The sequence below is a fragment of the Festucalex cinctus genome, chromosome 1 (assembly GCF_051991245.1).
Source record: "Festucalex cinctus isolate MCC-2025b chromosome 1, RoL_Fcin_1.0, whole genome shotgun sequence".
In the NCBI taxonomy this organism is placed as follows: domain Eukaryota; kingdom Metazoa; phylum Chordata; class Actinopteri; order Syngnathiformes; family Syngnathidae; genus Festucalex; species Festucalex cinctus.
Window position 1 is genome coordinate 17,259,072 of NC_135411.1, and position 12,001 is coordinate 17,271,072.

Sequence of the window (12,001 nt, forward strand, 5' to 3'; positions counted from 1 at the left end):
TTAACGCCCCCATCCCCCAAAATGTTTATCATAATATATATGCACAATTGCACGCATTTTTGATTGTTTTTTAATATCATAATATTTATAATTTTTAATATCAAAGTGAAAAAAAATCTGATTTGCAAACATGAAAACCATTTAGCAAGCAACATGTCAGTTTACGGTTACAGGATAATCACTCTGGATGATATTTCATACATCTGTAATCGGGTGGTTGCTGCCCACTTACAGCGCAATGGATGACGTATTTCTCAAATTCAATCCCTTTGTAGAAATGTATGGCAGAGTCATCTCTGAAAAAAAAAAAAAAAAAAGCACAAAATGGAAATGCATTCAGAAATGGGATTTTAATTGGCATTATGTATCCTTTACATGGCATTCTGTATTCCAAAAGTGTGGGTGGTGGGAAAAAAAAAAACATTTTGATATCTATTGAGTTGTTCCAATCTGAGAAGGAAAACAGTTATTGCTGAGTTCATTTTCCTTTTTTTTTTTTCTTTCTTTTAATCTGGCAAAATGGAAATCCTCATGCATGCGTGGCAGCTTGTTTTATCTTGATTGTCATACAGACAATCAAAAGTGGAGTGTTTAGATCATTCCTATTGTGTTGAATTAACAATTAAAAAAAAAAATACACAGGGGGAAATGCCCACATTTTCAACATCAGTGAGGCGAGTTGACTTGGTGAAATTACTTGAACTGATTTGTGCTCCAAATGAATACAACACCCATGCAAGCCACGCAGCTTGAAATCATTCTCCAAGGGAGAAGACATTTCCCGCACCTGACATACAATTCACATCTTAATTCAATGTAATACAGGAAAATAAATGACAAAAAAAGTCCATAAAGTTTGAGCGACAGTGCAAATGAGTTCAGATTTTGAAAATCAGTCCATTAAAATCCACTTCTTGTCCAGAATTGTCACCATGCCATGTTGAATTTGTATTGAGGCAGATATCGAATTGGCTCAGTGGAGATGACAGCAGGAAACGTCATCCTGATGTAGTACACTTTAAAAAATAAGAATGTATAACCTATATAAGCACTGTAACAAAACAAAAAAAAAGACTGGGTGGCGTGTTGTTCAAAAGAGCAAATGCTATTGCTTGTAAAAAGAAAGCAAAGTGTACAATAAAACGCAGGTTATGAGGCATAAATTCTAATATTAAAAAAAAAAAAAAAACACTGCAGTGAGTCTTGCTCTTGGTATTAATTCCAAAATACTTCCACCCAAAGAGCAGGGAAATGTACACTGAGGCCTCTACACACCCCAAAAAACATTTAAAAAAAAATAAAAAAATTGAAATAATATAAACATACGCACATCAGTCAGATGCATTTTTTTTCTTACATAAAATGTACACAATTCTGACACGAGTGAAGGAAATCTGATTTGTTCAACTATAAACAAAATGTACATTTGGAGAGAGCAAGCCCCTCGGGATTCACAGTAAGCGACTTGGATGACAACATTTGTCGGTACAGTACAGAACGTGGGAAGAACACAACTGCGGATCGAACTCTAGAGGGCCCTAAAGCGTCGCAACCAAATCAAATATTGCACATTGTGACGTGACGTCCCTCCCCGCCGATGCGGTCAAAGATGGATGACAGTTGCTCCCACAGGAGCTCCGTTGTGGGACGACGTCATCGTCAAGAAGAAACATTGTGACGAAATGTTCTGTCAGACAGCTGAGAGCTCAAGCATGACGTTTCGATGAGCTCATTCCACAAAATGGAGGGCGGGGGGTGTTGACTTAACTGATGTGCTACTACAAGCGGGTGGGCTAATTAGTGGGTGTAGTACCGACTCAGTTGTCAGGGGTTTTGGAGTGGGGTGGGGGGGAAGGCATTTCAGAAGACATGGCCTTAGCGACAAAAACGGGCACCGTTTGACTGTCCAGCACTTAAGGTTCTACCCCTGCAGCACTGCTTGACACAGCGATGGTCTACTATGGTCGGTGAAACCTGAAAGGGGGGACATAAAATATGTATGACATGTTATTTAAAAAAAAAAAAAAAACATTTCAAGACATTTCATCAGCCTGGGGCTTTGCTACCACATCGCCAACCAGTGTACGCTGCATTCAAATCTAAGATGTAATCTTGTACTTAGCCAACTTAACTGCAGATAAATACCAGGTGGTTATTTGAAGAAGCATTTAATTACTTAACCGCAGAGTATATTTAGTACTTTATTTGAATAGTACGTAGATTATCTGTCATCTACTCTCTAAAAACAGAATAATTGAACCAATTTAAGATTACAAATTGAATTGCTTCAATTGGTAACAAACAATTGAATAGTTAGTCGAAAGTGAATATATATTAAGTTTAATTAATAATGAGTAGGCCCGACCGATATGCATTTTGAGGCCGATGCAGATTATTGGCAGAAAAAAAAATACTGATTACCAATTAATCTGCTGATTATTTAAAAATATGTAATGCATAAAATTAACCCCTTCCCCAATTCATTTTAAACACTTAAAGTGAGTACAGAAGAAAGTTGTGATTGAATCCTATTAAAACAACTAGTTTTTCACACATTGGGAAGAAGAAATTGTGTCTTTGTGTAATAGTATCCCATCTATGGGGATGTGTTCCCACAGAGAACAAGATTTGAGTGCAGATATTTGTTATTTGAAGGGAAAACACGAAGTCGACGCTAACTTACTGTTAGCATTTGCTAACTTCTTCTTAGCGCTAGGCTAGCGATGTTTTAAAAAGAAGTTGTTGATGTTATGTACAGGTATTTAAATTTACAGTGGATGTAATTCTTAACGTTGTGTATTTAGTTTTACAGTTAAGTCCAAGTCCAACTGCAGTGTCATTAAACAGCATAAAGGACACTTGGGGACAACAGAATAACATATGCTACACATGTGCTAGTTGCTAATGCTACGCAAGCAAAATATGCCTACAGGGTACTTTCACAGCGTTGGAAACTTCGCTTTTTTTTGATAATGTTTTAAACGTAATACTTTGGATTGGAGTCATTTTGAATTAACCCAATTCAGATGAATTAAGTTTAATGAACTCATAATTGAATAAACTTAATATATTCACTTTGGACTAAATTCAATTGTGTGTTACCAATTGAAGCGATTTTTTTTTTTTTTAAGTTGGTCAACAATTCAATTTGTAATCTTAAATTGTTTCAACAATTCTCTTTTTAAAACGTAATTTACATCAGGTGTTTATTTAGAGGGGGTATTTCTTTATTCATTATTTATTTAGTTAACTGTAGAGTACCACCAAGTGTTTATCTGGAGTAAGTGTGGGTTTGTGCATTTGGTTCATGGCAGCGCGCCAGGTGTCTTCAGAGTAAGGTTTTTTATTTGGGGAGGCATTACGTGAATGAACAGCAGAGGGTGGCTGGCATCTACTTCAAGTGGCACATGCACTGCATTTAACTCTTTGACTGCCAAACCTTAACCAAACAAACAACCCCGACAATGCCAGACGATTTTCACTCATCTTTCAAAGCAAACAATATTGGGCGGTATGACTACATAAACATGGTGGATACCATATGAAAGATTGGATTCCATTCTTTCATGAGAACAAAAAAGTATGTTTCTACCTTATTCCATTCTTTAGTAATCACCATTTGAAAATGGGTCATTTGAGTGGCGTAAGCAAAAATACAAAAAAATAGAAAAAACAAGCTTTTTGTGAAAAAGATACATTTTTTTTTGGACAACAGTGACTTTGATACTAATATTTTTTTTTTGTTTAGTCACACTCTTTGAATTAAATTTAATGTGACAAAGGCTTTGAGCAGTCACGTCGTCCTTGAAAACGTTCGATTGTATCAGATTTGTCATGTCACATTGAAATTCCATACACCATTGAAAAGAGATACAATGCTACCATCTGTTGGCCATAGTTAGTGGTTGTTTTTGATTTCACAACCCCAATGACAAGGCAGCGCTGCACAAGCCGTTGCACTGCCCAAAAAAAGAAACAAAAAACATACTAAACGTCAATTAACGTTTATGGTGGAATTCATTACGATTTCAGAATACGTCATTAGACGTTTTTGGCAGTCAAAGAGTTAAGAAGGCAGTTCATTTACTGCAGACTGAATCAGGCATCTCTGAAATAAGGTGTTTACAAGGAGGCAATTAGTTAACGGCAGAGTGTTCGGTTTCTATTTGTGTATGGTTAATTTGAGGAGGAAATTTTATGTTCAAGACAGAGAATACCAGCCAGTTATTTGAGGAGGTACTTTGTGTTTACTTATGTAACTGGAGAGTACTGTCTTTAGTTTGAAGTAAGGTAAGAAACTTAACTACAGAGTATCAGGCATCTATTTGAGGTCATGTGTTTGAGGAGGCATTAAATGATATAAATGCAGACATCCCATGTGTCCAAAGTAAAGTGTTTATTTTGGGGAGGCATTTAGTTGCTCAACTGCAGACAGACGTGACGTTACCTGGTTAAATGACGACTCGACTCGTGTACTTCCATCTCGTTGCTCTTGAAGTCGTTGAGCTCCTTTCGAATAGCTGCCTGCATTTGAAAAAACACAAACAAATGAACAATTAAGACCCACAATTTCACATTTTTAAGTGACAGATACAACATCGCATGAAAATTGCAAAATCGTAGATGAAAAATTGGGCACTTAAACCTGCCATGTAAATCCAGCCTGTAGTTGATACCATTAATAATATCCATCATGAAAAATAAAACTAGCTTTCTCATCTTAGCATTATTATTTTTTTAGTTTTAGTTTTGTCCTGATATTGTGGCAAACCCCTGAAAACAAGCACATTACACGTAATAATATACAAGCAAGCATAAATATTTTTATTTACTGAAATATTTACTTTTGGCAGGGTGCATCAAATGTGAAGAAAATCGCAATTTTTCCAAGACTGCAGTGCAGGAACAGTTTCACCAGAGGGCGGTATGATGCCTGCATACAATTGATCTGATGAATTCAGTGTGTCTTTCATAAAAATATGAGCATAAAAAAAGTGAGCGTTATCAATATGTAGTCCAGTGTGGATTTAAATCACACAAAAGCATACACTTGATGGTGATGACACTCAGTTGGTGATCATGACCTCTAGTCTGGGTAGCGCTGCTTCTACCAGTGTACTACTTTCCTATTGGACAGACCTTGGTATACCATTTTGTGACATCTTCGTGCTTCAGAAAGAGAACAAAAACTGAAAATGAAGTTTTCAAATGATATTACAATGTCAGTCAATTTTTTTTAATTACATTATTGTTGAAATTATTATTATTACTACATTCTTGATCATTTGAGTTAAGTGCATTATTATTATTATTATTATTATTATTTTTTAGATTTTCAGGAAATTATTACACTATAGTGTGCTACAGACATGTTAATGTTCAATAAAAGTTTTTTTTATACCATTCGCTTTGCCTATTTTTATTTTTATTTTTTCAGAAAACATGAAAAACTGAACCAAATACTGATTATATTATAGGTATTTATTAATAATGTTTAATTTCTGGTGTAGAATTTAATAATTTGTTTAACTAAGGATGTAGCCAATTTTAGCAGAGGTGGCCAGCATCCTGAGATGTTGAAGGGGGAAAAAAAAGTGAAAATATGACTGAGGTCATCATTGTATTAAGCGTGTGATGATGTGACTTTTGTTTCTCATATTTCTTTTTATATTTGCTCATTCGCATGCATTTTACTCTTTCACGAGATTATCTCATTAGTCCTCAAAGTCAAACAGGTGTCTGTTTTTGTGGCAACCTGTAAAAATGGGGTGGAAAGTTTTTTGGACTGTCTCAAACTCCTCCATGAACTGTGCCACAAAAATACGCACACAACTGACATTTTTTTTTTTTTTTTTTAACTGTTTTGAGATTCCTCTTTTAATACCAACAGGTGCACATTTTGGCAAGAACCTGCAGTAAATACTGTCCTAGAAAATGTAATTTATGAATGTCTTGGACTCTCACGGTTTTGAGATGGAATGCTTCAAGCTCCCTCTTGAACAAGGCTACTAATATCCGATAAAGACAACAACAACAAAAAAACAGAGAAAAAAAACAGACAAAACTATAGGATACATGAAAATGATAGTTTCAATTAAAAACAAAATTACCACTCGCTTTAACACACCTGTAAATCTAAATTCCATTTTAATAGAAATGGCTGAAATTTGAGCTGAACACAAACTTTTGTAGCCCCTGTACAAAAGTACAAAAGAATGATAGTTTTCATTTTCTCTATTTTGGGTCACTTCAGGAAAAAGTCATCAAATTTGAGGACGTCAAAGAATGACATTATTATATTTTATGTTATTATAAAGCAGCGAGTTCCTTAAAGAGGAAGGCAAACTATTCGATGATATTATTATATTGCGCCTTTGATGTTGGGAGCGGGAAGTCGACATGTCGGCAGCTCGCCGTCCCGCGGCTCCGCTTGTCCGATTACTCCCTTACGTAAGGCGAGCTATTGCGTAATCAAAACAGTCAGAGCCCCCGTGATTTCCACGAGTGGTCCTCAGGTGTGATCTATGCGTGCTCAAAAGGCTCACAAGGCGAGGAAAGTTGGAGGGAAGGGAAAAAAAGGAGGAAGGCGAGGGGCGCAGCGGGAGCGCTTCGGGGCGTTTTACTTCCAAGAGTGTCGAGTCGGAAACATCACTACCAAGAAACTCTTTTGTTTTCTACCAATATCTGACGATGGAACAAAATCGAAACAAGTGCTTTCAAGTGTATTTTGACACAAGTATATCAGACAAGTGATTAAAACACCTGTGAAGTTACAAATTGAAAATGTGGAATAACATCGATAATACTTGAAGCAGGAAGCACGACTGGCCTTGTCAGCTGCGGTGAGCCGGGTCCAGGGTTTATCTGCCCGCCGGTCGTAGTCCTGGGCGTCTGAGACCTCCACGTAGTCACTGAATCGGATGAGGATTTTGGCCTGTCTCAGCTCCTCCACGGTGGGCCTCTGGCTCAGCTGGGACAACAACATCAAAAATAGGTCACCTTCACAAAAAGAGTAGGAGTGTGACGATATATTGATATCGCGATAAATCGTGATACTTTGCCTCCCGATAGATTATCGATAGGCCTACGCAAGTTTTGCAATATTTGTAGTTAACTCACTCCCAAAAACGTATAAATACGTTCTATTTTAAATATGACTACGCTCCCAAAGATGTATTTAAACATTTTGGCTTTGATGCAACCTCTGAATTGAAGAGAATGCTTGAGGCAATGGTAGTTATTACAAAAACTGCCAGCAGATGGCAGCAGAGTATAAGAGATCAAAAAGCTCTTTTCCCCACTATTTTAAACAGATTTGTGAATAATGATGAAACTTAGCCATATAATGCTAATTGCTGCAAAATGGAAACAGATAGAAATGTACTTTTTTTTCTTCCTGATGAAAGAAGAGGCTCTAATCTTTCTTTTGGTAGATTCCATGTTTTTATAGCAATAGGACACAATATTCTATGGGCCTTGCAAAATCAGTAAAAATCCAGTAAAACAGTGAAAATGTCCTGGGAGTGAATGAGTTAATATACAGCCACTCTAACGGCTCCATTGTTCATGACTTATTGAGCAATTAGTTGGTGGGCCACTAGGGGGAGCACCTCATAAGAGTGGCGGGGAAATGGACGGAAGTCTTCAGTCGAAGAAGACTCATCAGCTTACTTTTACTTTGTGGAAGACATTTATCTGTCCAGCAACTGACTCAATTTTGCATACATTTCGATGAAAAATTTGTGTTATATATTTTAAAACATATTTCATGTTTCAACATTTTGAAGCACACAATTTCTGACGAATATTAATATTGATTTAATTGGATTTAATATGTATTTACTTTTACAATGTTACACAAAAAATTGTGTCAGTTTTTAAACTGACTATAAATTGACTATGTAACTGACTGACATGTTGCATGACAGTGTTTAAGAAAGACACAAATTTGTTCACAGAAAGTAGTCTCTGTTAAGGAGTCATTTCTATTAAAAAAACAAAAAAACAAAAAACAAAACACTAAAGTACTCACTGTGAAGAAGACACCAGTTTTAATATTGTGTTTCAGTGATGGTACAAAAAGAAACTATTTTCTCATTGGAAAAAAACAGTATTTCTTGAGTAGTTTAATCATAAATTATCGTGGATTTATTACCTGACGAATATATCAATAATCCCGGTATCGTTATAGCGTGAGATAATCATTATCGTGAGCCTTGTATTGCATATCGTATCGTGAGGTATCCAGAGGTTCCCACCCCTACAAAAGACAGTCAGACATTTAACAATGTTTATTATTGTGGTGTACTGTAAAAATACAATTCAATTGTTTTGCGTCGTCAAATAGCTAAAAGTACGGAGGACCAAAAATGCCAAAATTAAAAATAAGTACAAATAAGAACAGATGTAAAAAAACTAATCCAAAAATTAAATACAAAAAAATATAAATGTAAATTAAAAAAACAACAAAATATATATAGGCTACATTATATTGAATTGTATATATTTTTATATTCGTTTTTATTTTCAAATTTATTTATTTATTTTTAATTTTGCCATTTTTGGTCCTCCATACAAAAGTGGCATACTTTGGAATTCGACCAACATTTGGGAGAAGTATGCCTCCAACTGTCTAAAAGTATGGAGTACCAAAAAGACCAAAATTTAAATAAATAAATAAATAAATGTGAAAACAAGAACAGATGTAAAAATATAATTCTAAAGTTACATACAAAAACACATAAATACAAAAAAATAAATATAAATGGAAATAAAAACAACAAAATATATATAGGCATGTACATACATATATATATATATATATATATATATATATATATATATATATATATACACACACACACACACACACACATCAATTTTTCACATTTATTTATCCATCCGTCTTCTTAAAACCGGTTACTCCTCACAAGGGTCGCGTGGGGTGCTGAAGCCTATCCCAGCTGGCTTCAGGCAGAAGGTGGGGTACACCCTGAAATGGTTGCCAGCCAGTCACAGTATTTATTTATTTATTTATTTATTTATAATTTTGGCATTTTTGGTCCTCCATACAAAAGTGGCACACTTTGGAGTTCAACCAGCATTTGGGAGAAGTATGCCTCAAAATTAAAATAACACACTGAAATTAGTTACTTAACAGCCATTACTGGCGTCAACTGGAAATGAGGTGTTTACATCCTAAACTGCAACTCATCAGGGTCTATTTGAAGTAAGGTGTGGAGGAGGAGGCATTTAGTTATGTACTTGACTGCAGAGTAACAGATGTTTGCTATATAAAGCAAGACATTTATTTTATGAGGCATTCAATTATTTACCTGCCGAGATTACCAGGAATCTAATTCAAGGTAGGCATTTTATACAAAAAGCCAGGACGAGGTAGAGATTTGAAATAAGGTGTTTAGTTAAAGGCATGGAGTTACAGAGAGTGCCAGGTGCTTAGTTGAAGTGAGATATTTGAGAAGGTAAAATGTTTATTTTAATACTCGTGTTCCCTCGCATATTTGTGATTTTCGACAATTTTCTTGAACCCAGCCTTCAGCTTTGTTTAAAAATGTAACAAAAATTGCAAGGAGCTTCCAGGATCATCAGCATGTCAGCTTAATTAAAAACTAGGCAAGCAAATATTTCCCTAAAGTTTTCTACTGGAAATAAAGTTTTCCATAATTTCAACAAAATGTTTGAATTGATTTATTTTTTAATTTTTAAAAATAAAAATGTAGGGAGTTACCAGTGTCAGCATTATTTTTTTTTTATAAAACGAAAATTTAAATAAATCCATAAATGAAAATGTCCCTGTATCTCATTGAGCAACAAATGCATGCAAATACATGTATGTAGCTGATTTGTGAGTTTCGTCAGTTTGTAAAAGGTTTCAAAAGATCTTCGCAGACAATAAAAAATGTCACGTTCGAAATGTCTTGAGGACAAATAAAAACTGCCTGTGAACTTCTTGATGAAAACCCTAAATTTGCTACGTTCGCAAGCATTCACAGCTCGGCGAGATACCAACTTTATCGGCCTTCAGATTGGAAAAAAGGCAGACGCCGATATTTGTCATAATTGGGCCGGTCAATAATCGGTCTATCCCGTAACTTGAGGACTCACTGTAATTATACAGCAATTTAATTAAAAAAAAAAATCTTTCACAAATAGTGTAGATATGAAATTTTACTCATATTTACTTTGTTATTTACACTAAATCGAGTAAACACTGAATGAATGAGACCACCACTACACTTGAAATGCATTTAACTTTTGAGGCACGCTCCCAGATTAATCTGGGTTGAAGACCAAATTGGACCACTTTAGGTGAGCTTAATTTTTGGCAGTCCTGCTGTATTAACAAGATATAAATATAGTGCAGGAGATGTAAGATCTTTTTTTTTTTTTTGTCGAGAGCGGGATGCCTGCAGGGGTGCAGGAAGTGTTGCTTAATTGAAAGCGACAGGAACATGCTCAACACCTCTCCATGGGGTCTAAGGGTTTGGCAGCCGACATACTGCCGGGGCCAAGGGCAACAAGGACGCGCGTGCCCCCCCAAGGGGAACGCGCAACAACGGCCCCCCGACAATTTGTTGTTGTGTTGTGTGAACTCACCTTCCGAGTCAGCCGTCGCTTGATCTCCCGCTTCTCCTCGATTTCCTCTTGCTCGTTGCGAGCTGCGGAGAAGGAGGAGCGTTACTGCAGTTGTGCAATTACTAACAAGGGAAGCAAACACGTACTCTGCTTAATGTGGCCAATTAGACAGCAATGCTAAACTAAAGCGAATGTGCTTGTGTAACCTCAAATCGCTTTCATCATTGGCTGTTTAATAGCATTAGCGATGCGCGTCAGGGGAGCGCGATTGCTTTGTACTCTCAAGTTTTCCCTTTGGTGCGTGCTCATGATTGCATGATTAGCCAATTGGATTAAAATAGAAATCCCTTCTCATTAAAATTGATGCATGTTATAAAGTGGCCGAGATTTCCAACTTGAGATGTTAGCGTGTTAGCATTTTCCAGTTCTCCTGAGAAATAGTACCCGACAACATGCGAAGAAACTCCCTTTCCACATTTTTTATTATTATCATTATTAAAGATGTTCTCGAGATAAGTTTGATTCATCTTATACATTCATAATAGCCGGACACTCAAGTTCTACCTTGCATTTTTTAAACCTGTTTTAAAACCCATCTGTATTCTTTGGCTTTTGGTGCACCATGAGACTTAACATTGTTTTGGTGCTTGGGGTGTGTGATGTAATTTGTGTTATGAATTTCAACTTTATTCTATTTATTTATTTATTTGTGTGTTGATTCACCTACTTCTTATTAATTTATTAATGTAAATTTAATTATGTTTGTTTTGTTCTTGTTTTACCTACCGGTATTTTACTTGACCAATTTCTGTTCCATATACAAAACTTTGTATACAACAATGCTTTTTTTAAAGTGCTTTATAAATAAAGTTGAGTTGGATTTGATCAACCTCACTTTTTTTTTTATTATTATTATTTTTTTAAATCTCTTAACAAGCCATGACATAAAATCCTTAAAGCTGCTGAGACTTATGCTGCATTAAAGGAAGGTGGGAAGTCTGAGTTTTCCGACCTCCTTCTGGGAGTTCCAAGCCACGAAGTCAGAGAAAGGGCCAGCTTCAAACTCACGCCACTCATCTCGACAATGGCGACACCCCCAAGAGACACAGACCATGAATAGCAAAACATAATATTCTAAATAACTTCACGCAACACAAACATTAAGTTGTTGTGTGAAATGTATGAAATGCTTATGAGATATGACATTCCTGAAAGCAAAGTATGAAGAGAGGTTTGCTCGAGGTCAAAATGTGTTTTGAATAATCTCAACAAAAAAATGTATTGGAATCTCCCATCTTTGTTTACATTTGCCTGCAACGCTTTGGAGGTCGCAACTGGTAATTATGAGTGTGATAAATCCATCTTCCTGGAATGCAGCAATAGTACATACTAAACGCAACGTAAT

At 35.9% G+C, this 12,001-nt stretch overlaps 1 protein-coding gene across 8 annotated transcripts in view; it reads right to left on the reverse strand.

The window, feature by feature from the left end:
- Positions 1–331: 331 nt before the first annotated feature.
- Positions 332–12,001, reverse strand: part of LOC144017954 (phosphatase and actin regulator 1-like) — a 67,810-nt gene continuing 56,140 nt past the window's right edge. For 5 of the 8 annotated variants that reach the window (XM_077520003.1, XM_077520019.1, XM_077520012.1 and 2 more), the window contains exons 9-12: positions 10,618–10,679; positions 6,830–6,970; positions 4,448–4,524; positions 332–1,974 (exon numbers count right to left, since the gene is read on the reverse strand). In XM_077520003.1, coding sequence (XP_077376129.1) covers positions 1,959–1,974; positions 4,448–4,524; positions 6,830–6,970; positions 10,618–10,679 — 296 coding nt within the window. In that variant the 3' untranslated portion in view covers positions 332–1,958. Of the gene's footprint in view, positions 1,975–4,443; positions 4,525–6,825; positions 6,971–10,617; positions 10,680–12,001 lie in introns of those variants that run through there. The other 3 variants (XM_077519981.1, XM_077519997.1, XM_077520028.1) reach the window with 2 other exon arrangements.